The sequence below is a fragment of the Haliotis rubra genome, unplaced genomic scaffold, assembly GCF_003918875.1.
Source record: "Haliotis rubra isolate DU_JTF1 unplaced genomic scaffold, ASM391887v1 Scf256, whole genome shotgun sequence".
Taxonomy (NCBI): domain Eukaryota; kingdom Metazoa; phylum Mollusca; class Gastropoda; order Lepetellida; family Haliotidae; genus Haliotis; species Haliotis rubra.
The window spans coordinates 180,239-205,307 of NW_025766625.1; the positions used below are offsets into that span (position 1 = coordinate 180,239).

The following is a 25,069-nucleotide window of genomic DNA, read 5'->3' on the forward strand; positions in this document are numbered from 1 at the left end:
TAAGAAAGTATGGAAAGCCAACTGTAAATAGGGTTCTCTGTGCAGTTTGGAGTAAGAGGTAGCCTTGTCATTTCTCCTTCTTGGATTCTGAGTGGGTCTTTCTGTGGGCCCTCAGCTGATGAGGGAGAGTGAATCTCTTGTCACACAGTTCACAGGCATGTGCTTTCAGTCCTAGGTGGCTCTTCTCGTGATTGCTAAGTTGGTGTTTCAAACTAAACGTTTTCCCACAAAAAGTACACAAAAACTTCTTCTCCTCGTGGGATTTCATGTGAATGTACATGGCGTTTATTTTCACCATCTTCTGACATATTGTACATTCAGCACTGACTTTCCCAGCTTCCATATGAACGATAGAATGAGTCTGCAATGTACCATTTGATTTAAATGTTTTGCCACAAACGGTACATGAATATGGTCTCTTGTCTGAATGTACAGTGTTGACATGGAGGCGGAGAGACCAATATTCTATAAATTGTGCATCACAAAGTTTACACTTGAATGGCTTTTCATCAATTCGGTAGTTCTCTCCCACGTGATATTTCATTGCATGTCTCACATCGCTCCCTTCATATGGAAAGTAGTATCTATTGCAATCACTACACTTTATTTTCCGCTTTCTCTTATGTACAAATAACATATGATGTGTCAAATTGCTGGACCTCTTAAATGCACTTGTACAGAGCTTGCATTCATATGGCCTGTCTGTGGAGTGGGTCAAACCGTGCAACTGCCAACTCCTAAGCTGAAAAAATTTCTCCCCACAAATTTGGCATTCATAGATATACATTCCTGTGTGAACATTCATATGTTGTTTCATCGCATATGGCGAACTGAACCTTTTCTCACATACTATACATTTGTGACGAAGTTCTCGTTTTCTCTTCAGTCTATTAGTAAGCACCCCGGTGTGTATGGACATATGATCCTTAAGGTAATAGTGGCATTTGAACTCTTTCAAACACACTATACATTTGTGCCACTTGTGTTCCTTCTTTTGTGTACTATGTTTCTCCGCATCAATATTACACAATGGTGCTGGTGAACATGCGGCACTGTCCGTGGTGGGGATGTGTGGAGCCTGCATCTCTGAGGATGTAAAGACAGTCATCTAGCGTTTGTCAGACCAGTGAGAAGATACTATGTTCCATTGTAGATGCAATTCATATCCTCAATCTAACATTTGTCCTCGATGTAAGTACATGTTCCAGTGGTGGGGGTAGAGTTGGACATCATGGTTAGAGCAACCTTGGCATCTGTCAGCTACTGTGTGCTCTCTGAAACAGAATGTGGAACATCACACACTATGTAACAACAACACGACTCCTGGGGCAGATGTTGATAGTAATGAATAATGCTGTTATGTAGGCACCATTTTCTTTTAAAGAATCATTTTGAACATTTCATGTGACATCTGTTTCTTGTAAATGACATATTGTTTTCCAACATCACCAACAACTGTAGCCATGTCAAAGATAAGGGAATAATGTTTGACATAAAGGCCCACATGTTCCCTGATCAATTTACAATTCACTTCATCCTTCATGGCACCACTATTGAGTGTGTGATCTGTTGGAAATTGTTGTGAGTGAGAGAGAGGCGTGATGAGTGAACACTTTAACCACTAACCCACGCTCATTTGTCAAGGAGATTAACATGGTAAACATGATATGGTAACAGAGAAGTCTACCTATGGGATGTAGCAGCTGATAGAAAGACAGATGTTCTATATATGAATGATGAGGGTGATGATGATGACGAGGAGGAGGAGAAAAGAACCTATATGTTGATAATAATTCTGGACAATGTTAGAATTTACGCAAACTAAGAAACACTTTACGGAAGTATTTCAGGTGTACAGTGGTACAAAGATATATGCTTAAACAACATATGAACTATTTCACTGTGCTTTATTGTACTACAAAACCTGTAGCTATCAGTCAACAGGTAACCTTTCACTCATGTATCAAGATATATTAACTAGAATAGCTTTCTGATTACATTTTCTGACAAAAGATATCAAGCAGATCCAAACCCTTGCTAATATTGATAATGATAAACAGTGAGTATCGCATTCCAGACATCAGGGGACAAAAGAAATGGGCTTCACATTGTTCCCGTGTGAGGAATCAAACCCAGGTCTTCAAATTCTTTAACCACTATTCTACCTCAACGCCTCTCCGTAGGTGAGATATAAGCCAGATAATTAGTATGACAAAAACGTGTGACATGCAAACATGACTTGATCAAGAGGTTGGCCTATCAGTATAACACGTGACTGGTGCTGTTGTTGGACTTGGTACAAGAATGTTATAAGGAGTTCTAAATCATGTAATGGGGAATCATGTTTCATGTTAAACCAATGTTCTCTTAAACATACTGGACCAGTTAGTGGTGAAGTCCAATAGGCTTGCCCTCACATCGCCTACACCTCATATCGCCTATAATAATTATAATGGCCAGTTCTACCACCTCTATCATAATAATGGGTATTACCCAACTGGGTGTTAACATTAAGCAACTAGATCTTGTACATTGTCTGAGTGACATGACTTACTTATCTACTTACATTTGTATCATTTGATCAACCGGCGACTCACTCATCATCTTAATTAGGATACTTTGATCAACCATACACATGTTTTGTAGTATAAACATGACTTACTCGTCTTCTACTTTGATCACCTAAGCTGTTTTTTCTGTGTTAGCAAGACCTGCTCATCCCATCTTATTCTTTTTTGCAATGTCGTATATAAACCTCTGCAAGTTTCACACTCAGCGTCAAAATGGCAAAACTTCAGAAAGCTGAGTTTGTTACTTCACAGAGAGGCGGTCTCCAAGTGCTTCATGCTGGATACCGATACAGACTGAATGTCAAATGTCAACTTGCAGTTCACTGGAAGTGTGTCATTCCTGGCTGCAATGGAAGATGTAGCACCATAGGCGACCACATCACATCCAGGAAATTCTGGACGTCCCTCCAACAACCACCTGGATGTGTTTCACAACTGACTAAAGTAGAGAATGCCCTGGTCACATCCCAACATTTACCAGTTCATAAAAGAAATCAAGAAGATTGAGACAGCAAATGTGGTGGTGGAATTGGGTTTAACGTCGTGCTTTAGAATATTTCGCTCATATGACGACGTGCATGCGTGTGTATGTGTATGTGCGGCTGCTTGTACTAGCCCAGACTGAAGCTGGTTTTATAGTGCTAGCCCACTGTGATACCATGCCGCAGTGAAGCATGAATACCCCACTCAGACACATTATACTGACTTCGAGCCTACCAGTCCTTGATGTACCCAGTAATGCCGAGCGCCAGGCAGGGACCAACAAGTACCATATTTTAACGTCTTTTGGTATGACGCGGTCGGGGATCGAACCCGCGACCTTCCGCAGTCCGGGCGGACGCTCTAACCACTACACCACGGAGGCGGTCCGAGACAGCAAATAAACAGTTTAGATGACAGACAGGTCTTGGTGGTGCTGTGAAACGCTGTGCACGCATTGACAGGGACATAGATGCCCGAATTGAGAGACTAAAGCTACACCTTGCAACTGGACGAAAAACTGTGATGCAGTTACTAGATGCAGTCAGACACTTAGTGAAATTACATTAATTGTTCTGTGACTGAATTATGTATAACAGTATATATACTGGGGGTACGAGATAAAGTCTGACAAAAGCTATTGTAAAGCTTTATTTACCAAATAAAGCTTTATCAGGCCCTTATCTCTTTCCGCTAGTGTGCATACCACTTTTTGTTCGCCCCCAAAACTTCCTGGTATATGACCGCAAACCAACACTTTCCTGGTCACGTGACACTATTGTGATCAACCTATATAATGTTGATCTCGGCGAAACAAGTTAATGTGAACCTCCTATGATTTCTTTGGTTTTCGTAATGAAGGTTTGTTTGGCTTGTTGTATCCCTTGGTTTATGTATTTTTTTTCTCGTCTTCACTGATGGCAGTGCTTTTACGAGACTTGGTTCGAATCTCTTGTTTCATTTTGTGATATTTTGCGAGTTAAGAGAGAACCAAACGAAACTCATCCGCTGAGATTTTACTGTCCGTGATAGCGGTGGAAATATGACGCCGTCGGTTCCAAATGAATTCCCGTGCTTCAAATACTCAATAACACCCGGAAATTGGCCAACACATGATGTTTATCTCCTAAATCAGCAAACCAATGTCGTCGTCTTCCGACGTCGCAAAATGCATAAAATAAGCCATGACGTCAACTAAACTGTTGTATTATTATCAGTAATTTCATTACATTTGAAGATATGGCTAGTACTCCGTTAATAATGATGCAAAATTAGTCAATATACATCTACACAAACAGGAGAACATGGGAATCTAAGAACTAACTTACATATCGGATAGGGTCATTCAAACCGCTATTACCTGCTTTCTCAAGTAGTACATTGCCATCTTTTCTTATAAATTGTGAAACTACCAAAACGTATCCGCTCACATTGTTGAACTTTGAATTGGAATAGTTTGGTTCACCGTGAACACAACATAACGAAAATATAGCGTCCGTATCCACAACAACTTTTCTCCAAGTGATCTGAGTTACATTGACCTAGTGTTAAGCATAGCGGAGTTATGCCCCGTTATCTTTATACGTGTATGACCTCTCTGTCGTCGGTTGACGTCATAGAAGAAAATCCATTTTTGGCGAATCATTTTTAATGTTGAGCGTGTAACGTTAAGCATTAGCACATAAACCCATTTCATATACACTTATGTCGTTCAGATATCAGGCTGTATTTTCTTCGCTCACACTTTCTGTAAAGATGCCAAATTAAAAATTCGTAGCAGAGTGCTTTTATCGGTGCACGAGAAAAGCGGAGAAACTGACAGTTTTTTAACGCGTAACAAAATTTTGGACAACATTTAGCAGTGCCTGTTTCTAAAACCGCCGAGGTAGTCGCACTTATATTTATACCAACGGATAGGAAATTAAATATTCTACATTTCTGTGTAATTTTATAGCCGTACGCAGATCCAGGACCACAAGAGCGCAATTCTCGCACTACGTTCACCTTTCAAACATTTTAAAATGTGCGGCTAAAAAAAACAAACCTCGGCATCCAGTGCCGCCATTACAGGGCTACGCCTGGCTTACGCCTGCTAGGTTGCGTAAATATTTAAGAAATACACTTCGCTCTACCACCATGTATAGTGTAATAAAACACACTTTTGCACACTATTTTGCCCAAGAACTATTGCTTGCGTCCGAAAGCACTAACGGACGCTTGCTTGCGAAAGTGTGTTTTATTACACTATACATGGTGGTAGGGTGAAGTGTATTTCTTTTCTAAGATGCCAAATTTAATACTTTCTAAAGATAATTACGATTAATTAAGGCAGAAAACAAACGACGGTGTCGGTGACCTAAATTAAGAATCCTCGCACAGGGCTAACTGGCGCGCTGTTCTATTGATGTGTCTGCCCCCTACGTTAAGACGAACGTTACCAGAAAGAAAAGAAAAAACAGTTTGATGACGGTTTACGTTCGGCTTAAATATCTTCTCGGAATTATTTTAATTACATCTGTCATCAACGTAAACCATATGGGGCAATATGAACGTTGCATTTCTACTACCAGCGTAAGTTTAGATCAGTACATCCAGATGAAGTTTAGTAGTCAAGCGACATTGCATTCTGGGAATGTAAACATTACGAACGTTACCGTGTCGCTGAAAACTTGTGAGTCGAAATGACACATTTTAACCGTCGTAAGACATAAACGTAATGTTTCCACCAGTGATGTTAGCTGCGTGAAGCAACAGCAAACCAAGAAACTGGATGCAACGGTGTAGTTTACTGTAGGAAGCCGTACGAGGCGATGACAACTGACATGCATCGCGACGTCGCTTACATTGTGACGTAATGTAAAATGGTTCGATTACGAGGGGGCACACTAGAATGGCGCAGTGACGGGATAACGTCATTCAATTGTTACGTCATCAAAGAACTATACCTTTATTGTCTGATAATGTATTTTTTTTTCGATTGTTCTAACCGCTGGGCATCTTAGAAAGAGCGCTACGACTGGCGTAACTTTAGCTACGCCTAAGATATGCATGCCAGTATAATGTTACGCCTAGAATGTTACGACTAGAATTTACGCCCGACATATGCATACGGCCACTGGAACGTGTTGAGTACAGAATCGAAACGGTCTATCTAAGCATAGCTGACTACAACGCTGAAGTGGACCTATTATTGCCACCCCTCCACATGTTGAAAGTAAAATATTTAAAAAGATTTTATGCGCGCTTCATTTCTTTTTACTCAGTAAATAAGGCTGATAGAGTTACCTCCCTTCATAACCGGTGGTCCAATTTGAGATTGGGTTTGCAACTAAGTATAACAATGACTACTGTCCGAGAGCTTAAACAGATTGCACGAGAACGGGGTGTAGTCGGTTACTACCGATTAAGGAACCTCAGCTGTTGAGATTATTCAACATACCACCCCCTCCCACTGTCAAACAACTCAAAATCCAAGCGAAAGAACTGGGGCTGCAGGGGCAGATACAGGGTTTTGAGAAAGGGGGGTGCACACTATTGAGAAAAGGGAGGGTGCACACTTCATTTTCACCCGAGTTTCAATGGTCATTTAATAAACTTTCAGGACAAAGGGTGCGCACCCCTGCCCTCTCTGATCCGCCTATGGGCTGGTAGGTTATTCCCGTATGAGGAAACCCGAGCTCGTTGAACTATTGCATCAACACGGAGTCGTCGATCTACAGGGATACGGTGATTTCGTAGACTGAACCAGTTCGTAGACGCGGTGGATTCGTAATCCAGACTGGTTCGTAGACGGTGATTTCGTAGACGTGTATTAATAATTGAATAATAGTATATATTAAGTTTGATTTGTACTTAGAATGTGTATAACAAAGTTGTTATGCTTTGTTTTCAGTGATACGAAACTAAGGGCAGCTAAGGACAACAAAGTGTGATTGAAGAGTGAACGAATATTTTCCCGTCTCTTGTCTAGACTTGTTTTACATGTATTTGTATGAATCTAGAAAACAAATTATAAAAATGTGAGGCATAATCATTATACTAATAAAATGCAGATAATGTTTTAAACAAGATCATCTGAAAGAGTGTAAAAAGAAGCAAAAAGTGTTTGTACAGGTAAACTTTGTCGGCGGATCAGACAAAATTAGTCTACTCATCATAATTTCCCGACTGTTTTCATTGTTGTGGGAGGACTATCAGGTTTCACTGAGTTGTTGTGAATGTTAATTAGGAAGTGGTGAGTTGTTTTAATTGCGAAATACTCATCATCAATGATGTTGAAGTTTCACCATTTTTACTAACGTCTACGAATCCACCGCTCAATCCGTCTACGAATCCACCGGATTTCCACGTCTACGAACTAGTCAGGTCTACGAATTCACCTACAGCCGATCTACAGTTCGTACGCACTGAACACGCTATAGGTAATTATCTGAGGGGCTGGCGGATGAATGTAGACAAAAATATAGACATCGACGACGTCAAACCTCTGATCGCTGTCAAAGTCAATAAGGAATTGAACGACCTGGGAAGCCTCAAATTTCAAATCACGTGAAAATGTGGCTTGATAAACAGCAGACGGACGGTGCCGTTGAATACGTTCAGCCTTACTTCAGGGGCAACCAAGAAGTCAAGACTCAACCCGAGACGATAGACACCTCGCTGCAAAACATACGAGAATACCCGGAACGCTACACACACAGGGGTTCCGGGTGGGTCGTGGACAGAATCGATAAGGTCTATCTAGACGTAGCTAACTACATACCGTTCAAAGGCGGATCGTACCTAGACTTGCCCCCACTACAAGAAAAAACAAGCCATGGTCAACATAAAAAACAGAGGTAATAATTGTTTGAGGTTGGCGATCAGATCGGCATTGTTTCCAGCTAACGTTAATTCGAACATACCTTCGAGCTATCCCGAAGACGACGGACTCAACTCAGATCACCAAAATCGAAAAACAGAACCACATAGCCATCAACGTCTTTGGACACGAAGGCAACAAAAGGATCAGCCCGATGACCGAGGGTCGCATGATCAATATATTCATGATCCAGCGAGGTGACAAGTACCTCTACGCGTGGATAAAACACTTCAGCAGACTGTTGTACGACCAATCGAAACACAAAGAGAAAAAACACTTTTGTGAACGGTGCCTGCACGGCTTCACGCGAACTGATTTATTAGAAACGCACCGGGAGGATTGCCTAGGCGTGGGACAGACAGCCATACGAATCGACATGCCCAACGAAAACAACAACATCTTAAAATTCGCCAACCACAAAAATCAAATGCCCGTACCTTACATCATCTACGCCGACTTCGAAGCCCTCATCAAACACGTTGACACCTTAGGTCCGTCCCGGACAAAAGTTTCACGCACAAAACGCAGGAGCGAGGCCTGTGGATTCGGATACGTGGTCGTCCGAAAACAAACGCTCCCGTGGTGTACAGAGGTCCCGACGCGGCTGAAACATTTCTCATGTGTTTGCAGCAGGAAGAGAAAATGATCAGGAAAAAGTTGTACACCGTCGTTCCCATGCGCATGACCCAAGCCGACCAGCGAGCTCGCAACGGCAGCCACGTGTGCCGCGTGTGTGACGGGTCTACTCCCATTTGTGAGACTCCCAGTTGTGAGACAGTGGAGTAGGTAATTAGCAAGGAAAACACACCTTACTCCCCTATCTGATAGAATGGATTAACCCCAGCTAATTATGGATTAGCTATTTAACTGAATCTTGTGGAGGTAACTTAATAAAACTCTAAAAGATACAATAATTAACCAACTCAGATAAATGGCTTTATAAAATAAACACTTTGTGTAGGTAACTTCGTGATCATTTGAAAGAGAAATTAATTTATCTACTCAGATTTACGTGTTTGAAAAATCTAGCAATAACTGTTGTCACTATAATTAATCCATTATTTATTAACCTTTGACTGCTCTTTCCGATCACCATTATGGCAGGCCTTCAACAAGTTCACGATAATCTTTTTCAGTAATTCAGTATCTATTGAAAACAATAAATGCTCTTCAACGAACAATATCTTCTGTGTTGATTAACTCATTAATGAACTATGCCTCCTGCGGGTACTCTTCAGCAACAGGGCTGTTCCCACTTTCATCGTAGGGATGGGGAAGCACCTCCTGTGTGCACTGAACCATTAATTAATGTGTCTCACAACTGGGAGTTCTCACAAATGGGAGGACACCGTGTGACGAACCGCTGAACGGCGATTCGGTGAGAGATCACTGCCACGTCACCGGCGCCGCTCACAACGCGTGTAACCTCAAACTCAAAATCAATCCCAAAACCATCCAAATGCCCGTCGTGTTTCACAATTTGAGAGGGTACGACTCTCACTTGATCATGCAGGCCATCGCGAAGGTCGACGGCAACCTGACATGCATCCCCAACAACTTGGAAAAATACATCTCCTCATTAAACGGTCTTAGATTCATCGACAGCGTTCAATTCCTGCTGTCGTCTCTCGATAGTTTGGTCAAGGCCAACGACCCGAACGACTTCCACAACACCAATCGATACACCGACGCCGAGACTCGACCTCTGCTGATGAGGAAGGGCGTTTACCCCTATGACTACATGGACAGTTGGGTCAAGTTCAACGAGGCACGACTGCCTCCCATCAACCGATTTTACAGCAACTTGACCGACTCGGCCATCACCCAGGACGATTACTCGCACGGGATTAACGTATGGGATAAACTGGGCTGCAAGAATCTGGGTGATTACCACGACCTGTACTTGAAAACAGACGTACTCCTGTTGGCCGACGTGTTCGAGATATTTAGAAAAAACGGCCTCGAAACAGTACGGCCTAGGCCCCGCGTGGTATTTCTCTTCCCCGGGTCTCTCTTGGGATGCCTTGTTGAAAAAGACCGATGTGGAACTCAAACTATTGACAGATTACGACATGCACCTGTTTATCGAAAAAGGCTTGCGAGGTGGGATTTCCATGGCTTCCAAACGCTACGCGGAAGCCAACAACAAGTACGTGAAAAACGTGTACTCACTGGCTTCACCAGCTTACTGCTTAAAAACCAGTTATGGCAATTATGTTGTTTCCTTTGTCGATTACAATGTATGTTGTTTCATTGTTATATACAGCATAAATATGCAGCTCCTCCACTTCATGTATCACTCTTGCTTGACAACGGTACAAGAATCTGTATCGAAACGTCGCACTCACGAAATAAAGAAGTTGTTATCCATAAAAACGTGTTCCTTATTGTACGTCTCAACTTCTAAAAATGCCACTCAAACAAGTTACGTGAAAAACTATAAGCCGAATCACCCCACCACCCATATCCTCTATCTCGACGCCAACAACCTGTACGGCTGGGCCATGAGCCAGTATCTACCCACCGGGGGGATTCGAGTGGACATCCGAGACGATCGACGTCATGAGCACCGTGCCAGATTCGAAAAAAGGCTACATACTCGAAGTAGACTTGGAATATCCCGTGGAATTACACAAATCACACAACAGCTATCCACTCGCTCCCGAACGTTTGACAGTTAACCCAGATTGGATGTCCGAATATCAACAAACGTTGCTGGGGAAAAATAAGCCGGCTAACGTTGAAAAACTCGTACCCAACTTGATGAACAAGAAAAAATATATCGTTCACTATCGCAACCTGCAACTGTACTTGTCGCTGAGAATGAAACTCACGAAAATTCATAGGGTGCTCAAGTTCGACCAAAATCCGTGGATGGAGCCCTACATTAGAATGAACACGGATTTATGAAAGCGGGCCAACAGTGATTTCGAGAAAATCTGTACAAGCTCATGTTCGGTAAGACGATGGAGAATTTGAGATAACGCGTGAACGTGAAACTAGTCCGATCGAAAGAGGAAGACTAACACATACAACAAATACAAGTACGCCCTTACCGTCGTTGACGAGGCCAGCCGCTACAAAGAGGTGGAACCGTTAACCGCGAAAGATTCGACCCAAGTAGCTCACGCGTTCGAGCGCATATATAAGCACAGTCCGCTGACATGGCCCACCGAGCTGCAAGTCGATCCCTGACGGGAGTTCATAGGTGCCATGTCACAACTGCTAACCAAGCACGGCGTCTTTCATTCTGTTGGGGTTAGTTTTATATCCGATATACCCTTCCCGCCTTTTATTCTGTAAGTTATATATCCGATATACCGTTCCCGTCTTTCATTCTGTGTGGCTTAGTTTTTTTTATCCGATATACCGTTCCCGTCTTTCATTCTGTGGGGGTTAGTTTTATATCTGATATACCCTTCCCGCCTTTTATTCTGTGAGGTTTTAAGTTATACATCCGATAGACCCTTCCCGTCTTTCATTCTGTGAGGTGTAAGTTATATATCCGATATACCCTTCCCGACTTCCATTCTGTGAGGTGCAAGTTATATATCCGATATACCCTTCCCGACTTTCAATCTGTGTGATGTCGTATGATGACAATCAATGACTGTTTACCAACAACATCGAACACCTGTAATACTGCTGAAACAAATACATGCTCATGATATAGTCAGAATTGTACATTCGACTCTGCTTTAAGTAGAGATTACTTATGGACGTGGAAAAGGTTTGGCCTCTTCTATTAATATATCCGCTATACGCCCTTCCCTCCTTTCATTCTCTGTGATGGAAGTTATATATAACCCCCCCCCCCACCCCCTTTAGGTTGAATGATAATTACAATATTTTGTTTTCAACACTTTTATCTAAGGGATAGTTCATAATTGATGGGGTGTGATGCTGATCTTTATGGAGAAGCATGTGCAACGTGAATGACCCACTCCCCTTACAATTTATTTACAAAGTAAGTGACACCCCCCATGCAGCATGTAAAGTACAAAATCAATGACCGCCAACCCCGGCCCCCACTATTCCCATAAATGTTTAAGCATCGTTTTTAAATTTTGTCACGTACAAAATTGCTTCAGCTTTGAGCCGTACCCAATACAGCTGAACTATGCAACCAATTTAAAGTAAAGGATCATGTATAAATGCAGCAAATTCGGTCACAAACACCTGAATACGGACATTTTTTCACAGTTACATAGCTAATTACGACAAAAATCAGAATTATTTCAGAACACAATGGGGTGTTTGAACTATTTCCATTAACGTGGCCGATTATATCATATTTATTACGTGATGTAAATTACATGATGCTTGCATAATAGTACACCATGAGAGGTTTGCTTGAATGGGAATTGCCACACGATATAAACGATTGAATAACTGATGAGTACAAAAATAATTAGAAACTCTTAAGTTGCTTCCAACCTATATTGGAAAATTAAATGTTAGCTACATATTTGCAGAGGAATATGGAATATGTAACTGAAAAATTTCATTCAGTGTCTCCTCACAAAAACATTAACTAAATCATGTTCCGCGCATAGATCGCCTTAAGTTTTAGAGTTAACTGGGAGCAGTACTGCAGTAAATAGGGTTTTACGAAATTGTGGACTGTTTATCCCAGTTTTGGTCGCTACAGCCACAGGCCAAGTCAGGCGTGGCGCGGCCGGAGCTCACCACAGCCAAGCCATCGTCGAGAGATTCAATAGGACTATCAATCACGAAATCACTCGTCTCACCAATAAAAAAACAGCCGACGCTATTAAATTGAAATCAGTGAACGCTGAATCGGCTGCACCATCGTGTAAAGGAAAAGAGAAACAAATACCCGACCGGGTTCTCGTGAGGTACCTCTACCAGCCGGGAGAACACGGAGGAGACACTCGGAAACGAGCCACCGATCCGACATGGTCGATCAAAACTTACAACATAGATAAAGAGGACATCAAAGACGACGAACCGAACTTGTACTATTTGAAAGATGTGCCACCGAGAGGTTTCGTCAGAGAGGAATTATTGATCATACCTCACGACACAATGTTACCCCCACCCAAGAAGTAGCGATTCAAAATATTTAACACTTACCTCCCTGTTGAGTGATCGCAATAGTGTCACGTGACCAGGAAAGTGTTGGTTTGCGGTCATAGTGACCAGGAAGTTCTGGGGGCGAACAAAAAGTGGTATGCACACTAGCGGAAAGAGATAAGGGCCTGATAAAAGCTTTATTTGATAAATAAAGCTTTACAATAGCTTTAGTTAGACTTTATCTCGTACCCCAGTATATATACTACTTATCACTGCTGCTGATGGTGTATGTGATTGACTTATGTGACTGATCATGGTGATGATATTGGTATTTTAACTTATTGAATGTATGACCTTATTAAAGTAAATCATCAGTGCAAGAGTTTATTTTCATTAGTGGAAGTATACCTCATTACTACTGACATGATTGGAACAGTCTACTTTTCTAAAAGTATAACAGCATTTACGTGATGTGCAGTCAACCCTAAATTTGTTTTGATAAGGGTGTAGGCGAAATGAGGTACAGGCGATACGAGGTGAGGCCTTGGCCATGATTCCTGTTACGAACCCAGTCGAAGAAAAACTACAGAACCCAGTTCAGTTAGAGTTTTCCTACATTAATAATAATTGGAAATTATGCAGGTGAGCTTTGAATTGCAGGTTCAGTGACTGTAGTATTTACCTATTTAAGGGCTAAATCACTGATAGCACTAAGACATGTGAAGTTTGATTCACTTCTTGAACAATATGGTTTTCGTAACGTGAGTCTGGAAAATGCATTGTCGACTACATTCCCTCTTTATAACGTTTTAGTATGATGGCCACGGACTGCCGGCACCTATCTTAGAAGTATAAGCTGGCACGGCTCTATCATCTATGTATCTATATTTGTTGCATACCATTTAAAAATACGTACTCACAGCAACAAAACAATAGTGTTTTGTATTGTCAACAAAGTGCCCGGCATCAGCCTCGATAAGCTGGGTACCGTCTCTCAATTCGCAAGTTGACGATAAACTAATAAACGGGTGTCTTATGGTAAACCGAGTATACAACTACACCTCTAAATATTTCCAAGAAAAAAGTGACAATCAAATGTTAATATCATACATGAAATTTTACTCACACATGAAAGAAGATCTACATGTTTCCTAAAAACTATTCATAATACATAAGTACTATTAACTACTAGTGTCAATAATAGTTTTTCAGTTCAACTGTACACCTATAAAAATATAAGTATGTATTGTAAAAGTTGTGTTCCTTATAATAAAGAAGACATCTATAAATTCTCTCTCATAAATGTATCAACCATCAAAACATTATTTACGATTCACCGACAGTAATGTGCTGAAACAATTTTATAAATAACTGATAGAATAATAACATAAGGTAGTTATGGAGCTTATCTTTTTCACATTAGAATAAGTATGTGTCACTAGAAAGGGAGGTAACACAGAAATGACAAAGATAACAAATACATGGTATCATTAGTTGCATGACCAATGTTGGATTTATTTGGTGGATTTTGTAGCCATGTCCGAACTCATGAGACATGATCTGGCATGGTCATGATTGTATCTGGTTCCATTCCATACGTATTCATTATAGCCATGCAGAGAAATGAGGTGGCTCTTCTGCCACAATGTGTATGTCCACCAATGGACAAATGGAGGTATGGAGTATGCATTCATTGTAGCCTTGAAGAAAAACAATGTGTCTCCTGGTGTAATGGTTATGGCATTCCTGCATCAATGGACACATGGAGGTATGGAAAGCCAACTGTAAATAGGGTTCTCTGTGCAGTTTGGAGTAAGAGGTAGCCTTGTCATTTCTCCTTCTTGGATTCTGAGTGGGTCTTTCTGTGGGCCCTCAGCTGATGAGGGAGAGTGAATCTCCTGTCACACAGTTCACAGGCATGTGCTTTCAGTCCTAGGTGGCTCTTCTCGTGATTGCTAAGTTGGTGTTTCAAACTAAACCTTTTCCCACAAAAATTACACAAAAACTTTTTCTCCTCATGGGATTTCATGTGAATATACATGGCGTTTATTTTCACCATCTTCTGACATACATTACATTCAGCACTGACTTTCCTTGCTTCCATATGAATGACAGAATGAGTCTGCAATGCACTATTGGATTTAAATGTTTTGCCACAAATGCTACATAAATACGGTCTCTTATCTAAATGCACAGTGTTGACATGGACACTGAGAGACCAACATTGTATAAATTGTGCATCACAAAGTTTACACTTGAATGGCTTTTCATCAGTTCCGTTGATATCTCCAACATGGTTTTTATTTGCATGTCTCATGTCACTTCCATCATATGGAAAGTAGTATCTATTGGAATCACTATATTTTATTTTCTGTTTTCTCTCATGTACACAAAACATATGATTCGCCAAATGGTGTGGCCTCTTAAATGTACTTGTACACAGCTTGCATTCATGTGGCCTGTCGGTGGAGTGGGTCAAACTGTGGTTCTGCAAATTCCTACGCTGAAAAAATTTCTTTCCACAAATTCTGCATGCATAGTTACACATTCCTGTGTGTACATTCATATGTTGTTTCATCGCATATGGCGACCGGAACCTTTTCTCACATACCATACATTTGTGACGATGTTCTTGTTTTGTCTTCACTCTAGTAGTAAGCACCCCCGTGTGTATGGACATATGATCTTTAAGGCTAACGTTGCGTTTGAACTCTTTCAAACACACTATACATTTGTGACACTTGTGTTCCTTCTTTTGAGGACTATGTTTCTCCGCATCAATATTACACAATGGTGCTGGTGAACATGCAGCACTGTCCGTAGTGGGGACGTTTGGAGCCTGCATCTCTGAGGATGTAAACACGGTCATCTAGCGTTTGTCAGACCAGTGAGAAGATACTATTTTCCATTGTAGATGCAATTCATATCCTCAATCTAACATTTGTCCTCGATGTAAGTACATGTTCCAGTGGTGGGGGTAGAGTTGGACATCATGGTTAGAGCAACCTTGGCATCTGTCAGCTACTGTGTGCTCTCTGAAACAGAACGTGGAACATCACACACTATGTAACAACAACACAACTCCTGGGGGGTAAATTCTGGCGCAGATGTTGATAGTAATGAATAATGCTGTAATGTAGGTATCGTTTCCTCCTACATTTATAGAAACTTTTGGAACATTTCATGAGTCAATGAGTGAGTTCGTTAATCACTAGCCAACCCTCAATTGTCAAACTCTTTATGGATACAGGTTCACTGACTGTAATATTTAACACAATTCAAGGGCTTAATCACTGATAAAATTTAAAGATAAAATTTGTTGACTACATGAAGTAAGAGAATTCATGTTATAATGTATCCACAATTCTCAAGAGTAGTGCACTGTTTCAGATTTTAGTTTGGACCGAGACCTGAGACATTTAAAGGCTAAATCACTGATAGCACTGAGACATGTGAAGTTTGATTCACTTCTTGAACAATATGGTTATAGTAATGTGAGTCAGGAAAATGCATTGTTACCTACACTCCCTATATTTTGCTGATGATGCCGCTTTGGTTGGGTTTATTCGTCAATCTGAGTTAGAGTATAGGAAAAATATTGATGCATTTATTCCATGGTGCATAAACTCCCTGAACATAAATAAAACAAAGGAAATGATAATTGACTTCCGAAGCAAAAAGGACAATTGGAACCTGTTTGTATTGATGGACAGGAAGTAGAAACAGTAGAAGAGTATAAATATCTACTATCATTGATAATAAAATTTCATGGAAATCAAATTCAAATTGTGTACATAGGAAAGCACAATAGAGGCTTTTCTTTCTGCGAAAATTGTGATCATTTAATGTAGACACTACTATCTTAAATTATTCTACCAAACATTCATCAATAGTATTTTAACTTTCTGCTTTCACGCGTGGTATGGCAATCTTCCTCTCACACAGAAAAACAAACATGACACAATTGCCAACATACCCAGCAAAATTTGTGGGTTTCCCAATTTCGAACCTCTATCATTTCAGTATGAGTCAAAAGGGAGACGGTGTTTTCGTAGACTGAACCAGTCGTAGACGCGGTGGATTCTTGGCCCAGACTGGTTCGTAGACGGTGATTTCGTAGACGTGTATAAATAATTGAATAATAGTATTTTGTAAACATATCAATTTTGATAATCACTTGGATTGTGTATAACGAAGTTGTTAGGCTTTGTTTTCAGTGATACGAAACTAAGGACAGCTAAGGACAAGAAAAGTGTGATTGAAGAGTGAACGAATATTTTCCTGTATCTTGTCTAGACTTGTTTATTTGTATAAATAGATTTGTGTTTGTATATATGATTATTTGGATAATAATCATGTGATAATGTAGGGTTTGTGTTGTTCTTGATGATTAATTTTTACCTTCTTGAGGTTTATATACCATAAGTGTTCGTTAAGGTAATCTTTGTCGGCGGATCGGACAAAATTAGTCAACTCATCATAATTTCGCGACATCAAGAAAATAATGAAATTGTTTTCAGTGTCTGTTGTGGGTGGATGAACAGGTTTCACTGAGTTGTTGTGGATGTTAATTAGGAAGTGGTGAGTTGTTTTGATTGCGAAATACTGTGTGTATACTGAAGTGTTTTCTTAATTACTTTGTCGGTTTCCCATCTTATCCTTCTTCTCTACTGCTACCTCTCTGCTGCTCTGCAGTTTAATGTTGATAATTGATGTTTTTTTTGTCACTGATGATACTTACCTAGTATATATTTTTTCATTTCACAAAACTCAATTTCATATATTAGTGGCCTGGAAGTCGTCCCATAGGCAGGAGAATTTGTCGGACGTGGCCCACTGTGAAGCATATTTTTTTTCATCACCGATCATACTTACCTAGTATATTTTATTTCACAAAATGCAAATACTTTTCGTTTACATTAAAGTCATAATATCGATTTTCATCATCAATGATGTTGAAGTTTCACCATTTTACTAACGTCTACGAATCCACCGCTCAATCCGCCTACAAATCCACCGGATTTCCATGTCTACAAACCAGTCTGGTCTACGAATTCACCTACAGCCGTCACCGACGAGATCGAAGAGTGACTATTTTCTCAGTGTTCAAACATGTATGTAAATTTGTGACTTTTCATCACTTATTTGCCGTTCTGTTGGAAAACTTGTTATTTCACATTTTTAATTAAGTTGAAATAACTGTGGACGTTGTGATTGATAATTCTGACGACAAGAGCCTTCCATACATTCCTATCCGCGAAGGCTGCAGCCTAGCCAATCAGATGATCGAAGTTATGTGACATCACTTCCAGCAACACTGTTTTGACGGTCTACTCCCATTTGTGAGAACTCCCAGTTGTGAGACTGTGGAGTAGGTAATTAGCAAAGAACACACACCTTACTCCCCTATCTGATAGAATGGATTGACCCCAGCTAATTATGGATTAGCTATTTAACTGAATCTTGTGGAGGTAACTTAATGAAACTCTAAAAGATAAAGTAATTAACCTACTCAGATAAATGGCTTTAAAAAATAAACATTTTGTGTAGGTAACTTCGTGATCATTTGAAAGAGGAAATAATTTACCTACTCAGATTTACATGTTTGAAAAATCTAGCAATAACTGTTGTAACTATAATTAATCCAAATGTATTTATTAACCTTTGACTGCTCTTTCCGATCACCATTATGGCAGGCCTTCAACAAGTAGCATATATCACCAGTTCACGATAATCCTTTTCAGTATTTCAGTATCTATTGAAAACAATAAATGCTTTTCAACGAACAATGTCTTCTGTGTTGATTAACTCATTAATGAACCATGCCTCTTGCGGGTACTCTTCAGCAACAGGGCTGTTCCCACTTTCATCGTAGGGATGGGGAAGCACCACCTGTGTGCTGTGAACCATTAATTAATGTGTCTCACAAATGGGAGTTCTCACAAATGGGAGGACACCGTTTTGACATCGACAATGGTGGGCACGCCGTGCGAGATTCGCACAATGGATTACTATCAATTTTGGACATTAAAACCTTGAATAAACCTATATGAAGGTAAGATACCCGTGAATGGTATTTATCAGTTAGTTTTCCGCGAATGTTAGCTTATTGCTTATGTGATCGAAGTTATATATCGCATTGTATTGGCTCTTTGAACGCAAGACAAATTTCCCTTGCGGGACAATAAAATTTATCTTATCTTATAATTGTTGCATACCATTTAAAACACATACCCACAAGACCATAATAAATGGAAACGACCAAGGGACAATATATCACGTATTTTAGTGTGTATGATGTACGGTTGCCTCCCTTGAAATCACTGCTTAATCTTCTTCACATTCAGTCGAACACCGAAGTCGATGACCATCCAAACCGTGGCAGGTAATTTGGTTATCAAACTAGGAGTATAGCTGCATCGTGTGTTACTTTTTCCAATTCAAAACAAGTGTTTAGAAGTTTACTAACCAGTCCACGTTCGCACAACCCGGTCGCCGCACAACTCACCGATAAGCTGGGTCCCGTCTCTCATATCGCAAGTTGATGATGCGCAAAGGTAGACAGGAACCAGCTTACAGCGATAACACGTAAAACCCATATTGAGTTATATACGGAATTTGATTTAGTACGTTTTTCTTCGGAGGGAAACATTCATCTCACACTTCCTTGAAAAATGAACCCATATAAAAGTCTGCTGTAGAAACTGGAAACATCTTAAATGTTTGTTACTCATTTTCCATTCGTCGAATATTTTAAGATGGTAATCACACATAAACTTGTGTGGAAATTCTTATTCAGTGTTACTGTTTCTATGATAAGTATTTATTTTTACAAATAACATTTTCAAGAAATGTTTTAATGTTTTAAAGTGTTACTCTGTGATTCTAAAGGGAAAATCTGAAAGCAAGAATATATTTCTAGATTACAGGTTACAGCACTATCACAGAATCACAATACCGTAGTAGAAACGCTAAAGTGAGAGGTTTCTGAAATGTTTTCTATTGTTACAATGGAAGAAGTGAAGCCAGCAACGAAATCAGTTAGTTATTGCTATAGGTGAGGTGAAATTGGGTTTAACGTCGTGCTTGAGAATATTTCGCTCATATGACGACGTGCATGCATGTGTGTGTGTATGTGCGGCTGCTTGTACTAGCCCAGACTTAAGCTGGTTTTATAGTGCTAGCCCACTGAGATACCATGCCGCAGTGAAGCAGGAATACCCCACTCAGACACATTATACTGATTCCGAGCCGACCAGTCCTTGTTGTACCCATTAATGCCGAGCGCCAGGCAGGGACCAACAAGTACCATATTTTAACGTCTTTTGGTATGACGCGGTCGGGGAATCGAACACCGCGACCTTCCGCTCTCCGGGCGGATGCTCTAACCACTACACCACGGAGGCGGTCTAGTTATTGCTATAACTGAACCTGAACGCTATATTCTATTGTTCATGGCCCAATGTAAAAGGGTGAACACACGGTTTCTCCTTAAATGAAATTTCATAACATTCACAGGAATAATAAAAATGATCACCCTCTTATTCCCATATGGGTAGAAATCAGTATTTAGTCTCACCTCTACCTCTGCTCTTGAATTCGAAATATGTAAACAAAATTAATAGTACACATAGCATCATGCCCTGTCACCTGACAACTGAGTAGACTGAGCGCCCCATCCTCGAGGGACGCATCTACGAAAAGATGACGAGTGGGTTTGAACAGGTATCGGATATGCAATTCCCATTTCGAAAGAATGAGTGTGTTTAGTTTTGCGCAACAGAGTAAAAATTACCAGTCTTCAGGGGCGGATACAGAGTTTTGAAAAAAAGTGTGTGTGTGCATTGTTCATTTTCGCCCGAGACCAAATGGCAAGCTTAGAATGTGTGTTTGGGAAAAGGTGGCAAATATACACGGTCTTCCACGCCGCCTCTTGTGGCTTTGTGACCCAAGTGTTAGTTGCAGACATTAATCTGCATATGTGTTAACTCAACTCGTATGAACTCAGTTTTCTTTGTATTGTTTACCTACAATTACCTTTCAAACACACAGACACTCTTCACAGACTTGGCTGTGTTACAGTTTGTTACAGTCAGATGCATTAATTAGTTGCTTGTATGTTACCTCTACACTAAGACTGGTGTCACAGAAAGCTACTGATAGAGGATGCATTTCTCAAACATACGTCTGCGATGCTTTTTCACATATTTGTGAACTATCCCATCAGAATCTATTTTCTTGTCCTGGTTCAGGTGGATCAGTGTCAGTCAGTCCAGCACTCCTGACCCATGGTACTCCTCAGATGCATCTTCAGCCTTTTAAGGCTGGAAAATGTCCTTTCTGCTTCAGTGCTTGTAACTGGAAGTGTAACAGCAATTGTGAGCAGCTTACGGATATTAGGGAAAACATCCTCATCAGCAGATTTCAAACTTTCGATTGCACCTTCAGGGTGGTATTCCTGTAACAACCAATGAAGGCGGTAACTTCGGAGTTCTGCCAGAAGAGAAGACATCATTGGTAAGTCATTCTCCCAGAACATTAGTTTTGCTTCCAACTGTAGTAGATCTGGTTGCTGAACAACCGCACATGGCAGAAGACCAAACAGTTCAATTCCAGGACGGTTCTCTGGACTGAACCTTGTGTTCATCTCTTCTTGCAGGTGGTCAAGGAAAGGAATAATCAAATTGAGCTTGAAGTGTTCTTCGGGAGATTGGGATGGTGCATTCGCTTTCTGTGTCGTCCTCTTCACAACCCTAGGGAGATGTATCAATCTGTTCTGCAATAGCACAAGCTCCCACATACCAATTATGACTCCTTTGATCCACATCAACCCTCATGGTTTTGATCATTGATACCCTTTCGTCAATAAGTTTGTAAGCCATGAAGATGTCGTTGTCCCTTTTTTTGAAGTTTGACTGCCAGTGGTTTAACAACTTCAAGTGCATAATGGGCCACCATAAACGCCATGATGTGTTGCTTATCTCTCAGAATGGTCAAAAGCCCTTGTGCTTTTATGGTTGTCTCTTTGTCCCATGCCCAGTTCTCATCACGATAAATGTATATAGGATGATATAGGATGGCCTCAAAACATGTGCAAATGTGGCTATACAACGTTTGAAAGACGTCAAAGCACACATGCCTCTCCACCCATCTAGTCTTGCAAAATCCCAAAGGACGAGTTCTTGTCATATCAGTGCAAAACGCTTTCAGAACTCTCTCTAAGTACCTCTGGCGTTTTGATGACTTGTCAAAGAAAAGAAAAACTTGGTTGATGTTGTCCATCATGTTTCTGATTGGAGGGATTTTGCATGATTTTCAGAACATGGCTGTTGCAATGCGTGTACCAATGTTTTCATATGAGCCTGAATGCCAACTCGAGATGAAGACATGCAGGATGCACCATCATAGCTTTGTCCTCGATATTTGGTGATATCAATGCCTTGGTCTTTCAGTGCTGACCTGTTGTTCTTTCTAAATGTACATTATCAAAGAATGTCTCTTTGATAGTCATTGTATTTTGATCAACATATCTCAGGCAAAGACCAAGAACCTCAACATTGGAAAACGTATCTGTGACTTCCATCTGCAATCACAGAAAACACAGCCACTTCTGTTTGAAGCTGAGTGACCACCTCTGAGCGATTGTGGTCACCAACTACTTCAATGAGTTCATTTTGAACTGCTTTGCTGGTATATTAGGCGTTTCTTCTGCCAAACTCTAAATGATGACGTAGTTTGTCATCTCTATCTGCCAGTAGATTTAATATGGCCAGAAAGTTTCCCTTGTTTGGCTGTTCTGATGTCCTGTCATCTCTGTGCCCCCTCAGAGACAAACCTTGTCTGCCACAGAGTATCACTGTGTCAACTATTTCTTTCAGAATGTGGCATTTCAAGTTGTACATCTCCTTATTCTGTTGAGATATCCGATAAGGTAAAGACTTTTCAGGTTCTTTGTAAATGCGTAGGAAGTCCAATGCTGCAAGAACAGCTTGTTTGTGAAAAAAGGTATTCTGGTGAGTCTCAAATGCACCTTTTTTCCCAGTTGCTTTAGACAAATTTGTGAAAGGATACTTTACTAAAGACCCTGCGCACTTTCACTCATCACCCAGGTTCGGAAACAGAACATACATTTTATATAAGCCTCCACCTGCTGCTGGACTGTACACTAGCCAACTGTACTTATTCAACCAGCTGTGCTGGAATACAAGATGCAACAGACATGTTACTCGTTTCTGTTGTGGTCGAGCTCTTGTTTGCGAAACAAACCCGTCATATTCTGACGTGGGATGAAAGTGATGTTTCAGGTATTTGTACTTTTGATCTTTACTTAAAGTACTGAGGTTAACTTTGCCTGAAACGATATCCCCAACGTCAATGCCATCATACCTTACAGTCGTGCTCTTTGTCTCAACTGGGTCGGTTGGGTAGCCTAGTGGTAAAGGGTTGGCTCGTCACGCCGAAGACCCGGTTTCGAATCCCCACATAGGTACATTGTGTGAAACCCATTTCTGGTGTCCCCCGCCGTGATGTTGCTGGAATATTGCTAAAAGCAGCGTAAAACCAAACTCAGTCAGTCAGACAGCTTTGTCTCAACTGGATCAATGCCAGGCACAGACATTTTCGGCTTCTTGTTAGCTGGTTCACTGCTGCTGTCCTTCATATCCCTGGTATCGGACTGTGAGAAACCAGACATTGTGAAGCCTTTTCAGGTGCTTTTTTCCATACACTATCAGCTGAGTATATGTCACTCTGCTTTTGAACAAGTATCTGGCAAAGCACACTTACTTTCCATCTAGCCAGTTTCAATACAGGCCACAAAATGGTTAGGTTTCCATCCCGCTGTGTCTGCTGGTCATGTGGGTCCACATGATACAGATAGGTGGGGTCTTTATTTCCCGCATGAGTGGTGTGATGGTTTGGTGCATGGCCTGTCGATCAATTGCTACACTCGAATATTGGGATAAACCGATATGACTGTGCGCTGAAAAGCATTGCTTGCCGCGTATATGTGAATAAGAGAGGAATACCGTCCATTGTTTACAGTGTTAAGTACCTCTTTCCGAAATGTTTGTTGCATAGATGAAGTTACAAGTGGTGCATCAGCTGCTGAGGTAATAACGACATACTGTAGCAACTTCTGGTTTTCCTTGGCTTTCCCACCTGACATAGCAGCAAGTGATGACTGGTTGATGTATAGCTTCTCGTTCACAACAAGCTCATTTATGATACGCACCCGGCATTCCAGATGGTGAGTTTCATCACCCAAAAGATGTTGGGAGAAGGCTCGAAGGAGACAATTTCCATCACCAATGCATGCAACTGGATGTTGAGATGTCGGAGCATCAGCTGGATAAAGACAGCAACGGAATCGCGAGCAAACTTTACACACTTTGGTACTTGGTCAGGTAAATTGAACTGTTTGATACAGAAAACTGAAACTTCCAACATTCCCAGCCTTGTTTGGCTGCACTAACTAATGCTGAATGCAGCCGCTGGTATTGTAGCACACGCTTCTGGTCGTCCATAATAAAATGATTTCTACATGTAACAATCTTACTTAGTCAACAAGATAAATTTAAAACCAACAGGTACACAAAAATTATTGCAAATCGGAAAAAAACATGGACTGAACACAATAGCACGTTGACCATCTGTAAGCTGAAACTAAATTGTATTTGAAACAAAATAACAACTATGAAAACGAAGTATGAAGCCCTATTTTGGCAACGTAACTAGAAAATGGAAAATGGAATCAAATCCGAAAATGATTGATTTATCATGAAATTATGAACTAGCAACACTGGGATGAGAAATCCTAGAAAGGTCTATACTGCTCGAAAACCAAGATGAAAGACCAGTTATAAAGAATGTAGCCAGTTATTACTATTCGCAGCAGCGACGTGTTGGTGCGTCTGGTCAGAACGAAAGGCGAGCGAGAAGTGACAATGCCTGCTTTGGAGTGCGAACCTTTTGGTGCATGCACAACACCTGGACATGGACCAAGTCACACCAAGCGATCTGGTGTAAAGGCAAATCAGCCACCTGACTAGCTGAAAACTCTAGGGTATGCGCCAAATATCAGGTATGGATATTGTCGTTGGTGTACACTGCTGTCCCATTG

General features: G+C 40.8%; 2 protein-coding genes across 7 annotated transcripts in view; both read right to left on the reverse strand.

The window, feature by feature from the left end:
* The window catches only part of LOC124279740 (zinc finger protein 879-like), a 41,596-nt gene that overhangs the window by 651 nt on the left and 15,876 nt on the right, over window positions 1-25,069 (reverse strand). Inside the window, exons 1-2 of one of the 5 annotated variants that reach the window (XR_006899464.1) lie at window positions 19,418-19,528; window positions 14,616-15,983 (exon numbers count right to left, since the gene is read on the reverse strand). Coding sequence is in view for 4 of the 5 variants with exons in the window: in XM_046715604.1 (XP_046571560.1) it covers window positions 14,777-15,817 (1,041 nt within the window). In the remaining variant the exon portion in view is untranslated. Of the gene's footprint in view, window positions 1-14,044; window positions 15,984-19,417; window positions 19,537-20,204; window positions 20,216-25,069 lie in introns of those variants that run through there. The other 4 variants (XM_046715604.1, XM_046715602.1, XM_046715601.1 and 1 more) reach the window with 4 other exon arrangements.
* On the reverse strand, window positions 15-13,043 carry LOC124279742 (zinc finger protein 546-like). Of its 2 annotated transcripts, none has more exons than XM_046715609.1 (2): window positions 13,009-13,043; window positions 15-1,274 (listed from the first exon to the last, which is right to left on the reverse strand). In XM_046715609.1, exon 2 carries the CDS (start codon window positions 1,106-1,108, stop codon window positions 68-70), a length of 1,041 nt encoding a protein of 346 aa, XP_046571565.1. In that variant the 5' UTR covers window positions 1,109-1,274; window positions 13,009-13,043; the 3' UTR covers window positions 15-67. The 2 variants fall into 2 exon arrangements, with proteins under 2 accessions (XP_046571565.1, XP_046571564.1); XM_046715608.1 differs by lacking the exon at window positions 13,009-13,043 and adding an exon at window positions 8,349-8,612.